At 35.6% G+C, this 27,323-nt stretch overlaps 1 protein-coding gene across 1 annotated transcript; it reads right to left on the reverse strand.

Annotated features, from left to right (window-relative positions):
* Positions 1–547: 547 nt before the first annotated feature.
* hsd17b12b (hydroxysteroid (17-beta) dehydrogenase 12b) lies at positions 548–20,954 on the reverse strand. The gene is made up of 12 exons (XM_065289200.2): positions 20,635–20,954; positions 12,020–12,066; positions 11,567–11,642; positions 8,467–8,574; positions 8,137–8,201; positions 7,968–8,012; positions 7,424–7,458; positions 6,764–6,845; positions 6,453–6,518; positions 4,956–5,105; positions 3,285–4,464; positions 548–1,712 (listed from the first exon to the last, which is right to left on the reverse strand). The coding sequence occupies exons 1-11, from the start codon at positions 20,798–20,800 to the stop codon at positions 4,357–4,359; spliced, it is 948 nt and encodes a 315-aa protein (XP_065145272.1). The 5' UTR covers positions 20,801–20,954; the 3' UTR covers positions 548–1,712; positions 3,285–4,356.
* Positions 20,955–27,323: the final 6,369 nt, after the last annotated feature.

The raw sequence follows: 27,323 nt of genomic DNA on the forward strand, positions 1-27,323 counted from the left end.
AAGTAGAGGATTAGAATATTGTCAACAAAAGACGATGCAAACTTACATCAGGGCTCCAGACTAACTTTTTTCAGTAGGAGCACAGTGGCCCCCAACTGAAAATATTAGGGGCACAACCAGAAAATTTAGGGGCACACACTGTAAATCAACATGCTAACCAAATATTTACATTTCTACTAATTTCCGCTGTATTACTAATAAATACTTTAATGATAGATGTGCTGTTTCAAATTCAAATTCTAAAATGTTGGTGGCAAAATGACAGTCTGGAGCCCTGTACATGTGTATACAGTGAAGTAAATGTCTAAAAAAAGTGAATCAGAATGAAATAAATTTGGATTTGGAATGCATCAAACACAAGATGTTCATGAGAGGATTGTGAGATTATGTCAGATCAAATAAAAAAACTGCTGCCATTAAAGCAGAAGGGCTTCATGTCAAATTTAAACTAAAATAGTTTTTTCAGTTAATTTTACTAAATTAAAAAAAGTTCATCTTGATTGTTGAAAGTATCAAGGAGTTATAAAATATACAATAAACTCAAATGTATTTCTATACCAAAATTGACTTTATTGTCAAGGTTGTATAAATGTACAACAACTGCTTTAACAGTAAAAGCATGAGATATTTTGCTGCTGACAAATTTCATGCTCTCGTTCCATTACAATGTGTGGCCCATCAAAGCTCCACAGCTTTTCTTTGCCAGATTGACACACATGCAAAGGCTACATGCTACACATTAGCCATTTACTAGTGCAAAAAACAATCATAAAGCATTCTGAAAATAAATAGTATTCATTTAATAAACAACATAAGAACATAATTACTATACCTATCTTTGGTAGATAATTTTTTTTGTGAAAATCATTCTAGCTTTATTGTGAAGCATACCCTGACATTTAAAAATGGTGTCCATTACACTGAATCTCAGTCTTTCTGTCTGTAAAGGTTATGAGGTCCATGCTGGCCTGCATGCTCCTTGAGTCACTGACGGCCCTGTATGCATCTGCGCAGACTCTCAAGTGACTGCAAGAAGGAACGCCGTGCTTTGTCCTCATCCACTGGATATGGTATGTCCTCTTCCACCTCCTCTATGATTTTACTACAGGTAAACTGGGTCCTCTTTCGAGAAATGGACCGGGCCCTCTCACAGGCTTGGGCCCTGGATACCCGCTGGGGAAATTCCTCCATAGCCAAAGCCATCTGATGAGTGGGAAAAGCATTGCTCTTCCTTGTCGAATGTGTGGTCATTCCCGAGAGATTGTAGGCTTGATGAGGGAAGAAAGATTATTCAAACTCTTATGGCAAAACTGTGGACGATACACCTCCGTGTCCAACTGAAGTTCTTCCAAGTGAATCAGTCCTCCAAAACCACACTTTGAAAGCCAAGAAGTGCCAGACTGCTAGTAACAAAAGCAGATGAAAAGATATTCTTCAGTCTGTTTGTTGTTCTTGTTCAGTATCCGTCTTGAGTGTTTGCAACCCACTGCTACTGTGCAGCTTTATATAAGTCTTCTCTTCCCACTCAATGACTGATTTTCTCCAGGCTCCTCCCCTTTCGCAGGACTGTCACACTTCCGACTTCCATTCGTATCCTCCGGAATCACCTCGTTGCTGCCAGGAACAAGCAGTACGCATGCGGCGCGCAACAGGGAGGGAGCAGAAGGACAGCTCTCAGGATTTGGCACTCAACAAAGAGAGATCATGCTCATCTATCAGAAGAGATGGATGTGATACAAAGCAGATGGCCTTTTAAACACTGCTCCAAAGCAACAAAGATGGGTAACATTCATTTGTACCAATGTTCAAAGAATATGTTTTTGCAGGACATGAATACACAGTGAATACAGTTAGTGAAAGGGCATGTGCGTGGGTTGGATACAGATGGTTCATGACTGCAGGGGATAAATAGTGAGGCAAGAGAGAGAAAAGCCTGGGGTGGAGGAATTAAACATTAAAGAAATTAAAGAATCACTGTTAATTTAATCATATATCTGGTCAATTATATATTTTTCAGTTTATTTTGTTGCTGAAATACAAAACAAATTCACAAAAGAAAACTGCATTCCTAAGAACAAGCACAAATAATGAATACCAAATATTGTCCACCAGACATCACCGTGGCACATCACTGGTTAGAAATTGGAGATACCCATAACAGTAATAGAGTTAATAAAGGGACATTCCACTTTTTTTGAAAATATGCTCAATTTCCAGCTTCCCTAGAGTTAAACATTTGATTTTTACTGTTTTGTAATCCATTCAGCTGATCTCCGGGTCTGACGCTACCACTTTTAGCAGAGCTTAGCATAATTCATTGAATCTGATTAGACCATTAGCATCGTGCCAAAATTAACCAAAGAGTTTTGATATTTTTTCCTATTTAAAACTTGACTCTTCTGTAGTTACATCGTGTACTAAGACCAACAGAAAATTAAAAGTTGTGATTTTGTAGGCGGGGAACTATACTCTTAAACTGGTGTAATAATGATGGACTTAAAGGAGCATTTCACCCGTAGAAACATTAATCTTTATTGAAAGTGTGTCATATTTGTAGTCGAAATGTAACACACATTTTGAATTTGGTGCCTATTTGACAGAGAAAAGGGGTGTTTGTAGTCTCACTCCCTCAACAAAGATATTGGACTTCCTTCTTTCAATGATGCAAAATGATGATTTTTACATCATTGAAAAAAAGAAGTGCAATACTGAAATCTGTATTTCTCCTGTCTCAGTGGCAACTGAGAAAATTATGCACAACCATTCAAAAACATGACTGGGGTTCTAACTATACAAAGCTTTATACAAATGGGTGAAGTGTCCCTTTAACAAGGCATAGTGATGTGATATGCACATATGGAAAATGAACATATTTTCAAAAAAATTTAGTGTCTCTTTAAAGGGGGCTTGAATCCAAGGCTTGGTTCCGGCTTCCAGTGCATAGAGAAAGAATAAGAGCATATATGGAGGAGATGGGATGGCGGTAGAAATGTCGCTTATATATGCTCGTAATGATGATTGACAGAACTGAATGTCAGTTAAAGCTCCTCCCAAACTTTATTTATTGAAACACTCTCTCAGTTTTTAGGCTATAAGGCTATCCAAGGGAAAATAATGGGGTATGCTGTGCCAATTTAATTTGTGCTGTACTTTCAGCCAGAACTCCTAATTACATTTCGGGTGGTTCAGTGAGACAACTTGAATCAGTCAATAAGAGTTAGAGACTATTATTAGAAAGAAATTATTTTATTTGAAATGCAAAATTAATTCAGAAACAAACATACTGTATGGATCCTTCAGCATTACAGTCAAGTGCTGCTGTTGTTCTCTCCACTCTGTGGTTGCAGACTTTACACTGACATTATGTAAAAGTTATTCACACTGAAACCTGAAAAATATCACATGGTTTAGGAATACTGTGTATAGTATAGTGTTGTTTTAGTGAAAACAGTGCACGGCCAATGACAGATTTAATAACGGAACTGAGGCCTAAGCTTTCAATTTCTCTACCAAATAAACACCTTATACAGTACATTTCACTGAAATTTGCATCCTAACATCAGCAGTACCAGCAATACAAAGTTAATCATCAGTTGAAAACATTTCTAATGCACAACATAAAGGACATAAACTTTTCACAGCAGTGTTAGTGCAATAAAGCTGTATCTCTTTTGAATTAAAATTCATAGTGCCATCTGTGATAAGCATAAGTAGTTTATATAGCTTGTAAATAACTGCAGAGTCAGATGGAAGATTTTGCAATTCATTCATCCTGACCAATTTTTAACCCTGGAGAGCCTTGGGTAACAGCAATTAACAGCGGCCAAATTTGACCCCATGGGTTTCCAAGGTTTAAAAAAATGCAGGAAGAGGGATGATCATTTATTTTGATTGAAATAATGGATATGCTTTTGATGCAAATAGATATTTCATAGAAATTGGAAACATGTTTCTTTTAACTTATGTTTAACAGATGACTTTTACTAGAAAACTAGTAAATGACTAGGAAAAATCAGTGCTTAGCGATTGTTGCATTACAAATAACATTACATAGACTTAAGCTATTCTGTAGCCATAATCATTTAGTCAAACTAATAAGAAATGTTGGTCATACTTTTCAAGCAATCATGTTTTGGTTAGCTACAACTCTCCAAAGCTCAATACACCACTCTGATGTCTGTAAAATGCATTGTTTGGCTCAAACTAGTTCAATGGAAACAGACAGACAAATAAGGAACAGTTTGGTGAGACTGCTCTTGGCCCCTGATAGCAAAAGGGAAGAGATTCAAATTTCTGATTGGTCCCTTCTTTCCCCATTATGTCACACCATCCTTCAGCCTGTTCATTTTTCCTCTTCTAACCTTGCTTCTGTTTCTTCAGAAAGCGGGCACGCTGGGACAACCCCATGCTCATGACGTATTTGTTCAGAAGTTTTGTAGGAAGCAGAGAAGTGGTCACCCAGCCCTGCAGAAACGACATAAGTGAATTGTTGGGGGGGGGGGGGTCGCACACCGGGCGCGCAGCTCAGTGCTGGCTGCGCCGTTCAAAAAAAAAAAAATTTGAACACATATTCTAGGCTTAACAGCATTTTTTTAAATAACACTACTAACATAATCCCTGTTGGTGTTGCCATTCTTTTAATATAGGCATGTCATCAGACACCTGCAACTCATTGTCAGCAAAACAATGAAGGTTAGTTAGTAACACTAATCTTAAAATAAAGTCTTTCCTGCAGCTATACAATACTTGAATATGAACACTATGCATTTCAGCTTTCATGGCCCATTTATTTCCACTACAGGTGTACGGAAAACCGCAATTTCTGAAACACTAGGACATCTAAGAAACTTAGCAGGTGAGTATAAAGCTTTCAAAATTACATGATACATTCAGATGACTTTAAACATTAGCATTGAATCAAGAATAGAGAATGTATATTTTTAAGAAGATCTCACCATGATGGCATGGGGTAGGTAGCCGTTCGACTGTGATTGCAGGCCCACAGTGCTCAGCTGGGCTTTGACGTAGCGTTCAGGAGTGGGAATGTCAAGAGAGGCTCTCTTGATCTTGCTCAATTTGGTTGTCACAAAAAATGGCAGCACACTCTTTAAAATAGTAGAGAGATAGTATGATAGTGGTGAACACCATCATCAGCATAAACATGGATTACTATCTATCTCAAACAGAATACATTAAAATCCTTTTTTAGAAGGACCAGTGTGTAGATTTTTACTGGCATCTGGTGGTGAGACTGTGAATTGCAACTAACGACTCCAGCTCACCCCTCCTTTTGAGATGGTTCTCACAACATCCAGGGGGCGGGGTTGGATCTAGATCCAACTCCTCCCACTTTATATACTTTGTTCCGCCAAATGAACCAGTATATTTGCATTGTTGCAGCACGCAATTATTTGCAACCTGTGATCGCCAACGTTTGCTCTTATCAATTTAAGTGTACGTTTGATTAATAATATAGTCGAGAAAGATTCATAATTTAGAAAGTATTCCAGACAGTGTGAGGGATTTATTTGTACATTATCCCACTTATTACACAGCTATTCCTATACGAGTAAATATAAAAACTAATTTATTTGATATCCTTTATTAGCAAATGTAAAAAAAAGTAAACCATCTACGAGGGAAACCTGTTTCCTATGGCTGTAAACAAAGACGCGTTTAAACAAATTCAAAGTCCATACAAGATAAACATTCAATTTATTAATTTCTAAATAACATGCCATAACCTATATATTTTAATAATTATGCATATTTATACTGTATCCATAGGTCTTAAAATGCATGTGGTAAGATTACTCGTGGTAGGCTTACCCGAAATGTTTTACTCCAAAACATTATAGCAAAAAACTTACATTTCACCCTAAAGCACTACTTTTATTGTAGTCATAAGTAAAGTTTGTTTTTACGTCAAAAGAATAACTTAATTTAGTTACGACTTAATGTGGAAATGGTAACGCAGCAACACGTGTATGACGTGTCTTGTGGTAAAACTGCCGACCAATGGGATCTCTGGATCTGGATCCAGCTCCGCCCCTGGATCTGAATCCAACCCCGCCCCCTGGATGTTGTGTTCTGCAGTGAGGCGCTACTGCTCCTTTTTGAAACGCATAGGGAAGCTACGGTAGCCCTCACAGGACAAACATGTAATTGTCTGAGACAACTTAGTAACAAAACACAGTGTTAAGATCAGTTTATCCATTTAGCGCTACTGTAGAAACATGGCAGCGCAAAATGCAACGTCCATGTAAGGGGACCCTTGGTGTATGTAGAAAAATTGGGTCATTCTAAGGTAATAAATCAATACAATTAATTTGGTAAAGTCTTTATACGATAATATTGTTGATAATTGATCATATATATATTGCATTTCTGTCAAGAGGTCATTCTAAAAGTTACACTATGCACCTTAAAATGTACACCATAGTTTTACTCACCTGTACAATGACCCCTTTACTTTGGTACTCAGCATCAAGTCCACGGGAGAAAAAATCCACAAAGGCCTGTTGGAGTGAAAATAAATGTTTGTGATGTTAACTTAAATAAAGTAACAAACTCATTACATTGGATTGTTCGAGCTAATCAATCATGCTAAACATATGCAAAATTGAAACTAACTTTTGAAAATGTTCTTCAAAATAAAGTCAGGCATGTTTAATTTTTATGATCAATTATTGCTGTTACATAAAAATACCCAAGTACGGTAGTATTCAATAACTAACCCACAGCAAAGATAAAGATGACTTGCCTTTGTGGAAGAATAGAGAGTGAGGAGAGGAACTGGGTACATGCCACTAGCTGAGGCAATATTCAAGATCACTCCTTTAGACCTAGAAAGAGTTTTTTTCCACAGTAATGTTTAATGTTGTAATACAACTAATTAGCATGTTTAATAAAGACAATTGTGCTTAAAATGCCCCATGTATTCGTTTCATTTTAACTCTTTTGGTAGCATGGAATTATCCCTGCTAACACACAAGTACCTGCTAATGGATTCTTGCATCCCTGTTGCTATGGCAACCGGTACCCATGCCAGTGTACATACTTTTGCATTATGTACTACTGCACACCAGACTCTAGTGGTTTAGATGGAAGTAACTAACATCATGACTTTAACTCATTCAGTTATACATTTTTTTTAAAGATTTTTTAAATGATCCTTGATGTTGTTGGCCTCTTTTGCATATTATATTTAAAAGCTTATCACCCATATTGGTAGGGTTGAATATCAAAGAAATATTTAATGCAGAAGCATTCGTTCATGATGAAATAATTGCACCCTAATTTACCTAAATATAAATCAACTTCAGCACAAAGATACAATGTGACCAATTCCTGTGATACTTGTTGAATAGCTACAGATCCATTTTAAACTTTAAATATCACTTCTGATGAATTCTGAACTTACCTATCAGCCATCCTGGGCAATACCAATCGTGTCATCTACAGGAAAAAGTGATTTGTAAGCATTAGAAACGGTGCATACAATAATCAGATCTATAAGGTTTAGACTCATTTTTTACTTTTATTTTTTGTAAGACTACAATGAATTAAAGAACATAGGATGAACTTAAAAATCTGTTTTACGTGTTACATACACTAAAAATATTTCCTTATCTACGAACCTAACACATGTTGCACCAATAGAATAATGCATGTTGGATCCTGAAGATGGCAGCATTGACTCAAAATTTCAGGATGTATAAAATAAAGAAGCAAGCCACACACAACTTTCTTGTGCGCACTATATAGTGTTTTAAATGCATTATATAGATTAGTCAAATAAAAACACTGTGCATTGATTTAATGCTGTTTTTCTTTGGTTTGAATGGTGGTAAGTCTGCTTTTCCAAAAATATTCATGTTTCCAGAACATGTTGAATTCCACGGTGATGGGCTCGTATGAAAATGGAAAGGCTTTATCTAACTTAACAGAGAAAAAATCCCACTGACCTGACAAACCGACGTAATGTTGATGTTGATCATATTGTCGATGAACTGCAATTACAATTCGAGTTAATCAATAACAAGCAAACATTTACAAATGCCCCATAATAATTACTACAAATGAGTTTTTGAATAATACACACATCACAAAGGAAAAATGGTTACACAAACTCACGCTGTCAATATTAGGAATGTTTAGGAAGAACTCTGGGTATGAATAAGACACTCCAACATTGTTAACTGCGGGTGGAAAAAACAGACGTATTTAAAGGCAGCACAAAATTATCAACTGCACAGTTACTTGAAAAAAAGCTTTTGAAATACACATAGTTCCCTGTAGTTCCCTCCACTTCCCTGCAGTCGGCAGCAAATACCAAACAATCACTAAACAGACCGTTCATTATAAAAACACATCAAGTTGTGCTGTACAAGTTCAGAACATCTTGTTCCAAAAAAACCTGATTCAAATGTCAGATTTCTACTTAAGACACAACATGTAATATACCTAAAACTCCTATTTCAAGGCCAGCCAGTCCAGACTCAATCTTAGGGTAGATGTCGACAGATCCAAAGTCCGCAGAAATGGTTTTGGTCTCAACGTTATACTTGCTCTCTGGAAAAGAAAAGCACACAACTTCTGAATAGAAGGACTTAATTTCTTAGACTGAACACAAAACAGATATTACCCATGGTGTGATGAAATAAATGTTTGTATGACACATATACAAATGCACAATACAATTGCCTAGACTGCAGTAGTTAAGCGATGCTGTACAGTCCTAGTAGAGTTTGCCAAATCCTCCGGTGCATTATCCCAAACGATATAACTGGTCTAAAAGCAGATGAACTGACGTATGTTGGTATGGACGTGGATGCGCTCCGAAATGCAAAACGCACCACTTTGAAAAAACAAGGAAATAACATGAATGGGAAGTTTGCATTCTTCACAGACAATGCAATCCCACTGTGGCAAGCCTTACAGTCTTTATTAAAATCAATTATCAATCCATTGATATGATGTAAACTCTTTCAAATCTGTCACTTATTACAGTTACATGGCAGTTACGTAGCTGCCTTAAAAATTAGTTCACTCGTTTATTTTTGAAAATTAAAAAAAGACTTGTCAAATGCATCCTATTAAAGGAGCACATGACTGTATTTGCTAGTGTTCAGTAGAGGTCACTGGGCTGTTTTCCTTCATTCGCTGCTCTCTCACTCTCTCTCTCATCCTCGCCATGACATCTCCAGGATCCTCCTCCATCTGTGAAGTCGCGCTCTGCTGCAACAGCCAGGCAGCTCGATTGGCAGAGTGCCTGCCTTTCAACACAGAGCTAAAAATAGCCGAGCTCATTAACATCCACATTCATTTAGCTGAGGGAGACACTCGCTGCCTCAGAAGCAGAACTCTCTCTCTTTTTCTTTCTCGCTCACTCTCTTTCATACAAACACACATAAATAAGTACCCACAGGTCCTCTGCACACAAGAACACATAAATGCACATCTGCCTGCACATGTGTGCGCACACGTGTATGCGCGCTCATAATCCTGCCATCCTCTTCGGTTAAGCAGTCAGTCAACCAAAAGACTAAAAAAAAAAATGAATGGGGAGGCATTTCTGATTCAGCCACTGCTGCAGCTTCATTCATTCAGTGGACCTTGCCTTGGCATTGCTCTTATAGTGCCAGAACACGAAAACAGACTTACATGGGGCAATATCAGATTAAAATTTAATAAGATAAAATTAAAGGTTTTCTATATACAGAAAAAATAACAAAGCTTAGAGTCTTGATTATATAATAGTGTATTTTTGTCACTTATGATATGTGTGTCAGTTTTAAAGCTACCAAACGCTTTATTTTTGTTTTATAATATTTGTGACCCGTCACGGAAACCAGGGGCACAAGTCGGCAGCACAAGTTTCGAGAAAATGAGAATCAAAGTTTTTTTTTTTTCAAAATTTGTGGATTTCGTTTTATTGCTGAATCTGTTAGTTGAGATCACGAAGAAGCCTCTCCATGTTTGAGATAGCAGTTTATGTATATTTAAAAGCGTAAATTTTGCGGTTGAAATAGGCTTGTTTTTCCAGAGATTCTAGCGTGTAGCGGGGGGCGTCATTGTCTGTGTGTATATTTACATACTGTATAAGCTTGTGTTTTTGCCTCCGCCCCCACAGGGAACAGCGTGACTACTGAATAAGGATAGTTCGCCCAAAACTGAAAATAATGTCATTAATGACTTACCCGTATGTCGTTCTAAACTCGGAAGACCTCCGTTCATCTTCGGAACACAGTTTAAGATGTTTTAACTTTAGATTTAGTCCGAAAGCTTTCTGTTTCCTCCATTGAAAATCTATGTACGGTTTCCATGTCCAGAAAGGTAATAAAAACATCATCAAAGTAGTCCATGTGACATCAGTGGGTCAATGAGATTGTGGTGAAGCATCCAAAATACAGTTTGGTCCAAAAATAGCAAGAATTACGACTTTATTCAGCATTGTCTTCTCTTCCGGCTCGAGCGTGAAGTCACGTGACCGTAGTGACGCGGCTGCACTGTTCCTCAGACATGTTTGCTTAGTTTTATATAATTTTTTTCAAACTTATAGCGTGCGTCTCCCCAGACTGTAAATGAAGCTCGGGCGCACAAAACAAAAGAAAGATAAAAGAAGCTGGGGCGGAACAAATAACAGTCAGCCGCATCGTACGTCAGCTGCGTCACTGACTTTATGGGGCGCCGCAGTCGGATGACGTCAAAGTACCGCGAGAGCTCTTAAGAAATCTTACGGAGTAGTTTAATTTCATCTCGCTCTCGCGGTACTTTGACGTCTTGCAGCGCAGCATGAAGTCAAACTAATAAGTTACACAGAGACCCAAAATTTGAAGGCGGGTTCATGTGTTTAACAGAACGCAAATACCGGAGTGTAATCTGATATACCTTACATGTTACGATGTAAATAGTCCTCAGAATGTATATTATATTGTATTACCAGAAGTTCATGCGAAATCTGATGTAAACAATAGCCTATATATCTATATTTCACGGATTATACGCATTTGTGGACAAAAATCATTGGATGATTCACACATCTGAAACAGACTGGATTCGACTTGTGATCCCCACAAAGGTAAAAGTCCTGTTTATTTTTGCATGTTGTTCATTCGGACTTCTGTAATAAAATACTACATATGATGCTTAGAACATCTGTACCTCAAAACGGCTTTACAGGGGGTATGGCTTAGCTAAATGAGATGTAAATGAGCCCTATTGTCTCTCCAGCCAGGGAAAAGGGAAAGTGTTAACTTTTTTCTTTCTCAAATTTCTCAGCATTCTCCTTCTTGAATGTGTTACATTCAAATGGCCACAACTTCTCCAAATCTTATCAGATTTCCATGTGTTACACATCGTTAGAAAGCTTAGAAACTGCACTTTCAGAATCTATGAATAACTCAAAATGCCCCAGATCCGACTTGTGTCCCTACTTTCCGTGACTGGTCACATTTCTATAAGGATGCATGGTTAAGTGTTGCTTTCAATAATATTAATACAGGGCACTGAAATCCATCCGCTAACATACTGCTTTTGTTCACACAGGTGGAGGCAGACCTACCGATAGCTTTGGACACTTCATCCAGCTTCTCCTGTGTACGGCTGATGAGAACAATAGCAAAACCTCGTCGAGCAAGCTGCACAAAAGTAAACAATTCATTCAATTTTTCAGATCATATTTACAATAAACTAGACATTCCTAAACATATTACAAACCATACTTTTTAAGTGTAGCCTTACTTCAATACTAATTTAGATGACGTTGTTATCAGAGGTTAACATATCTTTATCAGTATAATTAGCCAAAAAGTAAAAAGAATTCTATATAATTGTCATCAAACAGTAAAAATGAAAAGCAGCAAGGTGGTAAAATGCTTGACAGTTTGTCAACTGTGCAAGGCAAACCTCTAAAAGGAGTCCTCACTGAACTCTTACCGAGACCTCTAGTTTGATGACTCATTGTGATTTCTCTGAAGAGAGAAAAAAAATATAAATAAAACCTGAGGAACCTTACCTCCTCCGCATAGGCTTTTCCGATTCCATCGGTGGCCCCAGTCACAACTACAAGAAAACAGAAGTCAGATAGAGGTTATCAAAGGAGATATGTAAATTAGGGGCATTGAAACAAATGCCAACCATTTATTAAAGGGACACTCCACATTTTTTGAAAATATGCTCATTTTAAGTTCCACTAGAGTTAAACATTTGATTTTTACCGTTTTGGAATCCATTCAGCTGATCTCCGGGTCTGGCGCTACCACTTTTAGCATAGCTTAGCATAATTAATTGAATCTGATTAGACCATTAGCAAAAAATAACCAAAGAGTCTCAATATTTTTCCTATTTAAAACTAGACTCTTCTGTAGTTACATTGTGTACAAAGACCGATGGAAAATTAAAAGTTGTGATTTACTAGGCCGATATAGCAATTATACTTTCATTCTGGCCCAAAAATAATCCCCTGCTATTAAAAGTAACCAAAGACACTATTTTCGGCTGCTGTGTATATCAACTGCAACTCTTTGTTTTTTTTTTCGCATGATGCTAATGGTCTAATCAGATTCAATGGATTGTGCTAAGCTATGCTAAAAGTGGTACCGCCAGACCCGGATATCAGCTGAATGGATTCCAAAATGGTAAAAATCAAATGTTTAACTCTAGGGGAGCTGGACAATTAGCATACTTTCAAAAAAGTGGAGTGTCCCTTTCAAACTTTGAGGTAATTATATGAAATACAAATGAATATTTGCAACGAAAAGCCCCCAAATGACAAAAAGTCAGAAGACGTGACATTATGGTGATATGTGAAGTGGCTTAAGTCAATATAGTGCTGGTTTTATTTACATATCATTGCACATAAAGATATCATTGAATTACAGCTCATTTATTTAGCAAGAGATGCCAACCTATCTGGGGTAAACTTGTGGGCTTTTTATACAGAAAACACATTTATGTATTTCAGCAGTGCTATTTTTAATGTAAGTCTATTTACTGTATGTTCCTTCTCATTTCATCATCCAGAGCATCACGTTTTAATGCCGTCAAGTTCAACCTTAAAATCGCATCTTGACGTGCCAGCGTTAATTCTGTTGTGCAAAAAACAAATTTTACAGCTGGGGCTGGGCTTTGGACTTCCAAAAATAATGACGGAATATTAAGAATTTCTTCTTAGTAAATATACAAACTGGATAAAAGAGGCACATTAAATTGTTTACAATTAATAACACTTAATAAAGGTGTTTAATTTAAAGTGTTAATGAAAATGCACGACTTAAAGTGTTTAAGCTAAATGTTGTGTGTAAAAATGAAATAAAAAGAAAGGCATACACTGGCTAGAGTAACACATAAGAGGGCAGAAGGGAGGGGTGGATGACGAACAACAAGGCAGCGCATGGGAGGAGCGAATGAGGCTGATCCTGAGGGCAGTTAAAAATAGAAAGGGAAGAGTGAAAGGCAAGCGGCTAACACCGAGTACAGTTGGGAGGGGGCGGCACACAGTTAGAGGCAAGGGAACCATTTTCCCAGTTATTTTTAAGCACATTTACAATACATTACTCCACATGAACGGAGGAAAAACACTGGAGAGATGAAGCGCTCCGAGCGTGTACTGTTAGGTGAGGACAGAGAGTGAAATGCTGTATGAATGCTGCTGTGTGGCTAATGCCTCCATCTCGTAACACACCCTGAGCGATGTGCACAACACACTGCGAATGTGAATGAATGGAGATCTTATTCAGAAAATCGCTGAACGCTGTGCTAGGTAAACAGGCCTCGCGTTAAGTGCTTTCGTATCACGTCAAATCTATGCTTTCTAGTTTATTAAATGGCCTGTGGATGGAATATGCATGCAGATTTTATATTTTGAGTTTTTCTTTGAATTAGAAGTGGACATTTGAGTAGTTTCTTGATTTAGGTAAAATAGCAATTTTCTAAAATGACAATAATGCAACGCACTATTTAAAGTGAAAACTAGTGCCACTGACTTCATTAAAATTTTGCATACGAACGCTTTGACATATCTCATTTTTGATAACAAAGGAAGTTCATGACACAATGCCCTTGGTTTTTATCAAATAAAGACAATGTGATCAAGTCACTTATCATGGTTGTTATTACTGTTAGTATTAGTATTACAGTTGCTCAAACGTTACAATATTAAGCTTGATAAAAGTCTTAAAGTCTTGTTTAGATTAATATTCTTATAAGTCTTATTTACCTTTTTTACCATCTAGTTGAGATAATTTATTTATGTACAATTAGAGTAAATGTGTTGTCTTATGTAGCAGGCTACGTTTACACAGAAACGATTTGAAGAGAAAACGCAAAAGTGTCGTTGCGTTAGCACTTATTTTTTCCACGTTCATACGAGCGTTTTGGGGGGAAATCTGCGTGCATATGGTGACGCAAAAGTGTGTTATATTCGATGTAGTGTGCACTCCAGGCGGCTAGGTGGCAATGTGAAGCACTAACACACAACACCACCAAGTCCACGTGCCTGCCTACAACCTTCTTCCTCGTGCTCCCAGGTCTCGTCCAAAGCCATCTGGTTTGCCTCAGACAAATTGCCGCATCAACAATTTGATAGAGGTTATTAATGCACCTTCTCTGATCAGTAATACTTGCTGTGAATATTTCGTACAACTGCTGGAAATACTTGTATATTTATCAGAGCTGCTATGGCAACTTGAAGGTCCAACGTATGGAAATAATCCGACATGTTTGTTGTTTTACGTAAACGCGTACGCCATGAGCCACCGTGAGCAGACTTTTGCGTTTTTGCCCTTTAAGGTACATTCACATTATAAGCGACCTTGTCGCTGTGTGTCGCTCATCTCTTTCAAAATAGGTGTTTCTATATCTAGTTGTCATAAACAAATGAATAACATTCGCTCCAGTAACTGATGAGATGCTGATGACATGAACTCCACTGCTTTGTTCTCATTGGTAGTCGCTCCCGAATGTCGCTCATAATTTGCATAAAGTCAAACATTTCTCAACTTTGACGCGCAACTGGACACGCCCATCCAGCCTTCAACGGTCACTGTCGCTCGTGTCGCCGGATGCCACCGAGCTTCCATTGAAATCACATGAAATTGCGTCGCTCTGCTACTGCTAGTCGCTTATAATGTGAATGTACCTTTAAGACTGGAACGCGACGGTAGAGCGTTTTTAAGATTTCCATTCTGGAAGGTGGTTTCACTTTTTTGCGTATTTAAGCTGGTCGCCGTGTAAACGAAAGGCACATCCGATAAAATATTTTTAAGTTTTCACCCTCAAGTGTTCTCGTGTGAACAGGGCCTTAGTCTTGAAGAAACATTTAGTTTTATAGTGTACAAGCTCTCCGACACTCTGTAAAAATAATTGTTTTAAAAACAATTCATAATGTATTGCACTATTAACACAATTTGACTCCTGCACTATTTCTAAACAAAAGGCAAATTTTGTTGGCGTAGTGCTCCTGAAGCTTGGATTCGAAGATTGTGGATTCGATCCCAGGGAACATATACCTTGTAATGCACTGTAAGTCGCTTTGGATAAAAGCGTCTGCCAAATCCATAAAATGAAACATTATAACACAATTAATACTATATATCATGACTAGTCTGTTTATTTAGTATCTTAGATTTTATGTTTATTTCCAGTCTAATTCCAGAGCCAAAATATGTGTTTAATGCCAAACAATTTAATGCATCACTGTACATTAGACAAATCCATTCAATTTATCACCCTGCACATCAGAACGTCTGTGAGAAAGGCAAAATAAACCTCCACAAAAACGGTGTGGTTTGAGATGTAACAAGTGAAGTGACAACAGGAAAACACCCCTCAATAATAACTGGCAGGCTACCACACTTAGGAAAAAAGATTCTTCTTATACCTTCTTAAGCGAACATATCAAAAGATTAAATGTTGGAGTCTGGTCAACTGAGAAATGATCTTATAAGAGTGAAGACACCCCCTCACAGCGCACACCGATGCTGCTACTGCTGCTGCTGAATATTCTGTAGGCTAAAAAAAGAACAGGAGATTAAAAATACCAGGCAGGCACTGCAGCCTCGTCTGGAACAGATGCAGCACTTGAATACAAACGAGCCTCAGCTTCCCCCGGCATCACACGCACTGCACTCCTCCTCTCTGGGCACACACACTAGGCCCTACAGTCACACATTTACACTGAACCCCATGCATCTGCTGCAGAATTTACTGCGGCTGCATGTCCCATGCTATGGAGCTGTTCGGTAAATGAATAAGGGAAGCCAATAGGGATGAAGCTGTGACAAAGGGAGTGTATACGTAATGTAACTTGCTATGTTGATTATAATAGAAGCATTGATTTTACTATAGTTGTGTTTGTGTAGTGTCATCTTGGTTGCTCGCTGTAAATGTTATAAGCTTCCATGTTGAATACTACCCAAATTAGAGTCCAATTCACAGTTTTAACAGCTTTGTCAGGTTTTCTCCACCAACACTTTCTTTCCCAAAACTGGAAAACTTGAGAAAAACAAAAGTGCCATCCCTTACTGCCCTTGGATGTTCCCATGTTTGCAGTGTTATGTAATAGCACACCCCTCTCCGTCCGCAGACCGGGATCCTCCCTCCTCATTGGATGCCGCAGTATAAGATTCAAAGTGTCTCCTGGGCCCCCGCTCCCAGTAACATGCTTCTTTAAATAGCATGTGGTGCCACGTGCCTCACTCGATGGCTTTATTTGCTTCACATCAGCACCGCTGTTCAAAAGGACGGTTTTAAAATCGACTGCTCTAAAAATAGAGCTAGATGCATTTATTTTTTCCCCTGAGGCAAGGTATTTTCAGAAAAGGGGAGAACTATGAATGTTTTCTGTGATGGAGTGTGTGCAACAGTAATTTTACAGCAATTCATAAATATCCATTAATGAAGCATTCAGAACAATTTGGAAATAAGGGACAAAGCCTTCAATTAGAATACTAAAATTAAATAATACAATTCAGAATTGCAGTCCATACTCAAGTCACGTTGAAGTAATGCATATAAAATGTTTTTTATATGATGACATCGCTGTGAAATGCGTACGTATGTACGTGTGCTTACGTATGTTTTGGTATTTTTGACTTAAATTCTCAGTAAATGACAAGCAACTGTATCATGTGAATTTTCTTGGAATGAAGATGAATCACAGGCATCTAGAAAATCTGTATAATGCTATAGAACTTCTTCAGACAACTAAATAACTAATTAAACACTATATAACTAACTATACACTCTAAGAAAGGATGTGTTAATTTTTACACATCTTTTTGTGTTATGCTTTTAACACATTATGTGTCATTTTGTGTTAAAATAAAGCACAGAGATGTGTGGATTCTGGGACAACGCATTTAGTGTGTTGTCCCAGAATCAACACTAATGTGTTGTTTTTAACACATCCGTTTTAAGAGTGTATAAATGATCTTGGCCATGATTAAAAATTAATAACATGCACAATGTAATGACAGAGCTATCTAAATACAGCAAAGGTGGGGTTGAGAAATGATAGAGCAGAAGCTCTGTGCACATTGTTCCAGAAGAAAGAGGAGGGAATGACAATAAAAGTTACAGCTAAATGGAGGGGGGTATGCAAAACAAGCAGACGAGGCACGTGTAACTGAGGGTGCGCTTTATGAGAGATGAAAGAACGCACAAGAACCTGAATGACCAATTGCAACTCTCGTTCAAAGTCGACCAATTAAATCCAACCACTCATGGATGGAGCCAACAAATGCCTTCATTCACAAAAATAGCTACACTGAAGATGAAATACCAGAGAAATCAATAGAATATAATTATATTAGGAGAAAACAACAGAACAACCATACTTGGATTGTATTTTCTTTATATAAGGGTTTCCACGTAATGCATTTTAATGTGATTTTTGCAAGAACGAAGCTCAGATTTACAGGTCACGATAAAACAAATGCATGCAGCAAATTTATCAGGGGTTACATATCTGTATCTTTAAACAACCGAACCTTTATATCATATTTACATGGTCTTGAAATAAAGTTGATATAAAACACTCTGAATTAGACATATTATACTGTAGTTTTACTGTATCTTCGCCTAGAGGACAACCACTCTCCTCTAGACTGCAACAGTTGGATTTTGGCAGTAAAAATCCTATTTATTTATTTATACATATAGGAAATAATTTTAACAATAACCTAAGACCACTGTCAAGACCAGTGGTCTCCAACAGGTTGCCCACACAGAGTCTGTGAGGTGCCCGCCAAAGCACATCTACTAATAGTCTCAATTGTAATATTTATTTATGACATACTTTTATATTAGCTTGGCTTCTTTTATGTGTGTTAACATTTAAAACAATAATAAAACTATTTAAAAAGTATAATAAAATAAAACCAACAAGTAAAACTAAAAAGTTTTTAGTAGACTATATCAAAAAGTACCCCGTCCCCTTCAGATTGTTTTATCCATTGTGGTAGCCCTTGCCCACAAAAAGGTTGGAGACCCCTGGTCTAGACACTTTCGTAGGAGCTCGGGGGTTGCTTGCTTCTGGTTTGATTCTTTTTGTCTGCTGTTTTTTTTTAAAGCTTTTCTTATATCGAAGATTTGTGATCGAAAAGTCATGTGCTAAACCAGTTTGGTATGGTTTATTTTTTATAACTCTTTAATGATAACCCTTTATTTAATAAATATTTAAATAGTTGAAATACTTCCAAAACAAAGATGTCTTAAAATAGGGTTAGCACCGTTGCGCTGTTGTGTAAAATCTTTTGTTGGGTACAAAAATGTAAAAACCTAAATGCTTTAACGAATAAAAAAAATTCTAAATTGTCTTTTTATAAGGTCTTCATATTTTAAGTGTTTACTGCTATACTAGGTTAAATCATTTTTTCTCCCATAACCCAAAAAGCTACACAACTGCTCCTACTGGGTTATGTGAATCATATATATGAATCACTTTTCAACAATAAATGATTCATTTTTGATCCAGAAGAGGTGTGTTGTTTATAGAGACATATTGTTTATTACTAAAGCTCTACTAAAGCTGACTGTTACTCCAAGATGTGCTTGTGGTGGGAGGATATCTTTTGCCATTTTAACATTTGTGTATCAGTACCACTTAAACTTTAAGTACGAGGGCACACAAAGTAATAATGGGTTTTGAAACCACATCATTAGATATCAGATGAGGTCAACCATATGATGGACTTTTGCAACGCCACGTTTTAAAAGTCCAAGGTCAAAGTCAGCAAGTCTACAAGTGAGCAAAGACACTAGAGTGTGAGGGGTTTCCCCCCCCCCCCCGTGATAAACTGAAAAAAAAACTCTATTGTCTATTGGTTAAAATAATCCATATCCCACCCACCCTGTTCACTACTAATTTAACTACTTACCCACCATTGACGAGTTATCACGTCAATTAAGAGAAAAAATTTCCCTGCCAATGATGCTTTCCGCTATTGTCCACTATAGCCCAATTTCTAAAAACTAAAGCAAAAACTAATTTAATTTATTTTAAACTCTGAATCTGATCTCTAACACAATTCTTTTACAAAAATGCAATTATTTCAGCTTTTTGCTCAAAAATTTGAAATTTTGAAGAAATCTATTTGAGGGTTATAAAAAGAGAACAAATGGTATGCATAACAAGTTTTTGTTTACGTAACAATGTGTTTATGTGTGTGTAAACTGTGTATAATAATTATGCATATATAAATATAAGAAATTATATAAATAAGAAAAAAAATATTAATATTGAGATTAATCACATACAAAATAAAAGTGATTTTTAGCATAATATATGAGTGTGTGCTGTGTGTAATTATTATGTGTATATATAAATACAAATAAAATGTATTTTATTTTGTATGTGATTAATCATGATTAATCGTTTCCCATTCACTAATGCAAATGTATATACACATGTAAACATTTCTTAATGTGTGTGCATGTATCTATACAAAGTTATTATACACACACACTTTACAAACATATATGATGTAAACAAAAACTTTTATTCTGCTTTAGATTAATTTTGATTAATCGTTATGCATCCCTAAACGTTTTGTTTGTTTGAAAGCAGTTGGTCTGTTCTTTTACTGGATATATTTGTATGTTTATAAAATTGTAAAAGAAACATTTACTGGAAAAGATTTTTTGAAAATAAAAATGCTGGCAGGCAACTTAAAAAAAATCCTGGCAGGGAATGAGTTAATCCCTTTGACCCAGTGCCGTTTTTCCACACTTTTGTACTTATCTGATCTACAATGAACACACTCAACCCAGAATTATGCGTTACTTGAAAATCTTATAGCTCTGCCCTGAGATTATTTACACTATATTTAACATCCATCAAACGAAGCACTGATCTTATACAAATATAAGATCTCTACAAAAGTGTTTAAAGTGTTGAAATTTTGAACTGCAAGCAAATCTAGAGTCAACGGATACAAACCTAACATAGACAAATGACATAAACAAATGTTACATAAACCAAGTCCGCAAAAATGTGTTTAACTATGAATGAATGAACTAACTTAGCAAGTAAGATCAGGTAGCACAGTAAAGTGATGGCTGGCTGTTTAAGTGGCTTAAGTGCCTAGATAATAAAAGCATTCAATACATTTCAGGTCAATGTGTACCAACCTGCCCATTTCCCGAGTTTGGAGGCTCTGACCAAATTACCATTGCCCACAATCCACACACGGATCCCTTTTATCAGAAAGCACAGAGTGCACAGCGACAGCCAGGCCACAGTGACAACACCTATCCAATATATCGGATCTCTTAGCAGCTCGTGCAATGACTCCATGATAAAAAAGTGCCTTTCTGTTTTTTTTTAAACAAGTATACAAAAAGTTTATATCAGATAACTTCCACAGTATTAACTACAAGTACAGCTAGCTGTGGTGCTACACGCTGTCAGTTGGTTACCGTTCAAACACATCCGCTTCCGCATTGGTTACGTAGTATCAAGTTTGTGTGCAACGGCGCTTTTGATTTGATAAGAGATCTGCTCGTTAAAATCAGCTCATGCGGCGGTTACCGCCCACTCTGCCATGACCGCTCCGTTCAAACTTACAACGAGGAAAGATTGAGGTGAGATTTATAAGTGTTTAGTATGATGCATTCACAGAAATATGTTGGTCTCTGCATCTTCACAGTGACAAACAAAAAGGCATATTTATGTAAAGCATGACATTTATACAACGGAGCTCACACAATGAGAGCTATGGGAGTTTCTGATAGGAGTAACTTATGCCACACATTTAGTTTGGTGTCCGTTAATTTAGATTTAGATTAAACGTGATGATAAGTATGTCAAAGGAAAGCTTAAGGACAAGATTTAGCACAAATAAGGACAAAATATGAACAGTCAGAGGGTCGCTTTATTTTTCAGCAACATCAAAACACTGAAATAAATAACATAAACAAAACTACACTTCCTAAAGTACGTAACTATAGTAGAGTTATAAAAGGTTTAATATCATGCGTAAAATGTTTTTTATGCATCATACATTATTGTGAAAACATTATAGACTATACAATACAAAACACTATAATGTTGTTTAATGAATGTTATGCTTAAAACATATGAGGAGACCAAGGGAGAGGTTGTGTTATCTACAAAGCTGCAATATAATAATATTAAAGCATACATAATTCCCTGATCCCATACATAAAATGTAAAACATACTCTACATCCCAAAACCATTACACACATTTCAATAGATAATTGATTTAAACTCCACATGTCTTTATCTATCACTTATATGTATTAGCATAATACTAATAAATGTTTTATTAAAATATTACAAAAATCTTGTGAACTATAGAAAAAAAAAATTTCATCAAATGTGTCCTGTAACCCTGTTATTTAAGTGATACCAGAACTTAAATTTATGTTAATAAAAAGTGAACACATATTTTTTCAAATGTATCATACCGTACATGTCATGCTGTTGCATAACTATTGTGCATCGTGTGCTTTTGTGCATCGTTCTCCTTCTCTCTTTTGCTCCCTTCCTCTCTCTTTTATTTGTGGCTTAGTTTTTCTGTCTGTTTTTGTCAATCCCATGACCGATATAAATAATAGGTTGATTTTTTATTAACAATACATCTACAGTCACATTAAGATTATTTTAACAATACAGCCAGATTAGTTTGTTGGGTAGTCTATGCAATTACACATTGGGCACCACGATAAAATGTATAACATAAGGTTATGGCACAAGATAAACAGAGATATATAAAGAAAAAAAGTAATTTCAGACTTTTAATATTGAGAAAACTTAATTTCTACACATAAAGCACACATATTTAATTAGTTCATTTGTAAATTAATAGGAGCTACTATAGACTAACCGTAATGCAAACCTTATAACTTTTTTTTGTGAAAACTTCAAACTGTGTTTAAAATTATTGCTAACACTTATTATTAACACAAATGGCATCTCCACAAGGAGGGTTTGCTAAATGTATTAAATATTTCTTTACCATTATGCCATTTTTAGCAAAATATGATTTGCTCAAATGTGCAAAACTGTCAGAATGTTTTGATAAACTGTACATTTACCATTTGTGTCTTTAAATACATAAGGGACAAAATGTTTAATGAGTTTAATAGTGCAAATGTTTATGAAAGTGTGTCAATAGGACATTTTCTATAAATACCTGCTTTAATTGTTCTATGTGTGCCTAACTGTATAAATTACAGTCTTAAAATAATGTTTTCTCAGATAAAAAGGTTTGGCTTTGGTAACTATTAAGCAGACATAAATTCTAGTTTTGTAAACTTGACTCCTATTGCAGTGTGTGTCCGACAGGAAATACACAGGAATACTTAGTCAGTTTAAATAGTTTTTACTTTCAAAAGCCTTTATTCACACAATCCAAGGCAAATATATAAGACCCATATTGTTACAAAAAATGGAAAGTAATAATGTTATAAGGAAAACCTTATTAACCTTAAAAACAGCTCGCATAACAATGTTTTAAGATTATATGATATTTGGATTGTTGTCATGATCCCTTACTATCTTCCTAAACTATGATTTGTAACATGCTTTTTTTAAATAGTATGAAGATAAAGTAAAATACAATTTAAAAACAAATTAAAGTTATGTATTTAAATATTAAAAGGATCCTTATATTGAGCACAGTCAAATAGGAATATAGGAAGATAGGAAATAAACATTGTTTCAGTGGTATTTAGTTTTAAACATTTTTACTTTTTTGTCTCTGTGTCCATATGTATCTAATATACAACTGTTTCAATTAAATACCATTAAATTAAGTGACTTCTGATATCTGCAAGAGTAATGTTATGTACTGTTTATAAGAGAAGGTTTTTATTATAGAAGATCAATTTGAAGACAGTATCCTTCTGAAAATGCTTTATTAGTAAAATGTAATTTTAATACAACCAGATCACATCAGTATTAGAATACAACTAATGTAATTTCCCATTTTATTTTATTTTTACCAGAGCTACAGCTCTTACAACAGTAACAAAATATACAATATTAGAATATAAGATACTATATATAAAATTGCTGTCAGAAATGATGTGCGTACTGATGAGCTCTTCCATTTTATTATGCAAAAAGGCTGCTTTGCAAAAAACTATACTATAAAATGTATCATATTCTTACTGTCTGTATGAAATGTATGGGGCAGAATTAAGAGTTGTTTCAAAGTGACACATCTAAAGCTTGCAGTGTGTAAGTGAACAAAAATCTATAATCTGATTAATTTAGAATCTGTGTGAAGTTACCATTCTGTTTCAAACATGTAGCATATATATACCGATCTTTTAGTATATCTTTAAGTGATCACTTTTCTTAAATGAGAAATAATGCAGCTTCTCTCGGCTGTGAACATTACTTTGACAATTGCATTCCTGACTCAGTATTTCTTATTATTGAAACTTAAAAATACACAATTTAAGATCAAATGAATTATTGCAATAAGTTACAATAGCTTAAATGTCTGTGATGAACCTGTCACATTGTCAAGAGCAAAAGAGAAAGTCAATGCATATAAGACATGCTTTGTATAAAACGCATGTGAGCCATGACTCACGTCACAGCACATAAATCCAATCCAATCTGAATTTTACCAAAGCACTTTTATGCAAATAGTAAGTGTGATAACCATGTTAATCTGTGTCTTCATAAGGGGTCACCATGGGCATTTCTCGTACTCCGTTCTCCCTTGTTTGGATAACAGAAAGGTGTGTTATTTCTCCTGCACGTCATCTGTTCAACACAAAAGAAGAAGCCAATATGGCCTGAGTGAGTAAAAAGTATGTAACGAGTAAAATTTTCTTAACATCACCAACAAAAATGTTGTTTTGCTGAAGCCACAAGTCATTGTGAAACACAACGTCACAACGTCACAACGTGAATACTCTGTAAAATTCCCACCACAACATGCCATAGGTAATGAAATTGCACATTAAAACAATGTTTTATGCAAAATGTAAAATGTTAGAGGCTGTCTTAGGCACAAGGAAATTCAATTCAATTTTATTTATATAGCGCTTTTCACAATTGTTCATAGTTCCAAAGCAGCTTCACATGAAATAGAAATGAAGAAAACAGAGAAAAGCAAAAACAACAAAGCATGGCAGTTTTTAAATATAGTTTAGGAAGTTTGAAGTTACTCTACATGGAATCATTCAAATGTATTTCTTATTTAAATAATAATGTAATAAGTACTCAATTACAAACCATATTATGATCATAGTCTAGGTTGGAGTACATGGAGGTATAAAATTTTGTTATTAATAGAATAATAATAAGCAATACTCCAATTCCAAACTAACTTATACTAGGATAAACGTAATTTACTAAAGAAAATCTAGGTTAAGCTAATGTCTGCAGTCTTCCAGTAAGCAAGCCAACACGGCGACAGCAGTCAAGGGGGAAACTTTTTAAGGAGACAGAAAAACCTGTGAGAAAACCAGGCTTGTCCTGGAAATTAGTGTACAGATATTGTCAGAACAAGTGCAAGAACGTACGTAAGTTAGGGTAAAATTATTAACAGCTGGAAAGGAAATTAAAATGGCCAAGTATCTGTACATGTTGCATCTACCATATTAAAATGGCATAAGTACGTGTACATGTTGCATATTGGAAACTTTTCATGTAACTTGTAAAACAAAAGTCAGATATAATTGAAAGTCATATGCCTTTATGTTACTGTCCTCAAAGTATGTGTAAATAATAACAGCGCAGTATGAAAACATAATTTCATATATTCGGATGATAATAAAACCAGATCTTTTTTTACTGCTTTTAAGCAATTCTTAAAAATACAGTGTCTGTGTACATTTTATAATTAGATGCAAAATACGGCAGACGTATACATGTGCTAAATTGAGGCCTCCGGCCTATTCATATTCATGTTGTACGTGTTGCTTTATTTCTTGCATGCTTATTAATTCTCTTTGCAGATTTTATAATACAATTCTGTTAAGCAGGATAGCATAGGCCATGATACACAGACAACAGTGACGTTTCATTTTTTATTCAGTATGTATGTTCTTTTAGGACATCTGAAATGATATTTTACAGTATAGTAGTTCACTGCTAATTCATTGCTAAGAAAAATAAAATTAACTGGGTATTACAACCTGAAGTACGTCTGAACTTTGGACCTCATGTGTAGGGTTTACCAAAATACCAAAAAGTTACTTTCACCATTAATAAAGGAATTGCTAAATTGAAAACATTACTTGCCACCGTAAATGTTTATTTCCTTATTGAGAATTAAAACACAATAAACAACCTTGTTTATACACTTGATTTACTAATTATATGAGAGTATCACTGACAAATGCAAAGGCAGAGGAAAGAAGATTTAGAGGTCATATTTTTGTAAAAACATAAATAAATATACATATCTAGAAGCTTACAGATTAGAAAAATTAAACAATTAGACTCAGTATACAATTCGTACACCTGGGTAAAATCTAAATCTTTGCAAAACAAGGTAACACAAATGTAAGCATAGCGGGCATTCAGTATTTTAAGTTTGACATGAAAACACACAAAAATGTCATTATTTGGGTGTCTAGCATCTGTTATTTAGGCATTGGCTCTCTTGATCTGTTGGCTCTGATTCCCATCCCTCTCTGTCTCTCTATATCTCTGTCTGCTTTTCTCTGCACCCTGTATTAGTTGTATACAAATCAACATGAATTGATCTTACTGTATTGACATACATTTTATTTAAATTCTCAAAATGACTTAGTTTACCAGACAAGTGATTTATTTTAATGTGGTATTGCTGCTTGCTTAGAGGGTGACTGGCAATGAAATAGAGATGAAACGTGAAAAGGCCCAAACACTAAAAACGGAATATCTTTGTAACAAACAATTTTTTAATAAACATTTAAAAAAAATTGGAAAGTTAGACCAATTTTCGTGACAAAAAGAGAAAATGCAAAGGTAAAAGGGGTGTAAGCATCTACACATGCTTACACACTGACGCATGTATATCAAATGTTTCTCTCTTTATTTCTCAAAAAGACATAATGTTGACGCATGCTGTAAAATGCTGTAATAAACAATTATTGTAATTGTATAGCTAAATTATAAAGTACTATTGTCTTTAATTCACCACTAATATGTCACTGTTTAAATTATACGGTCAAGCGTAACAGCATGTTTTAAAACAATTAAACAATTTGTCTTACAAACAGAATCACCACTATTTGCAAATGCCATATAGTCACAGATCTCAATGCAAACTGTTGGAGAACATGTAACAGCATAGACCTAAAAACAAGCACGCCTCTATCTCAGAGTCATATTGCAAACCATAAAAATAACACTGTGTCTAACTTTATGATACAGATAAAATGACTGTTGTGATTAACGGTTGTTTCAGTAATGCATTAGCATGCTTACACGACTGCTGCACCTACATTGTTTTGTGTCAAAGCAAATGATCTTTATAGCAGCACATTGTTGTATCAGTGGCTTATGACCATGTCATAATTAAAACGCTTCAATTGTACTTTTCTTAAAACTTGCAGTGCTGTGTGTTTATGCTGCCTGTTGAAGTGTAGATAATAATTTTGAGAGGAATATTTGTATTAAGTATTCCCTACCCTAATAAACCTTGAATTAGTTTATCATATCTTATTATGTGTTTTTATCTTTATTTTAATTTGTATTGGACATAAGCACTGTCATGTTTAAAGAACATTGCTCCATATGTTTATATAATTTGAAACACAAGTAAGTTCACGTGACACTACTAATATTGTTATTTCAAGCAAACATATGATGGTTGTTGTAAACACTAGCCAAATAACACGTGTG

The sequence above is a fragment of the Paramisgurnus dabryanus genome, chromosome 2, assembly GCF_030506205.2.
Source record: "Paramisgurnus dabryanus chromosome 2, PD_genome_1.1, whole genome shotgun sequence".
Lineage (NCBI taxonomy): Eukaryota > Metazoa > Chordata > Actinopteri > Cypriniformes > Cobitidae > Paramisgurnus > Paramisgurnus dabryanus.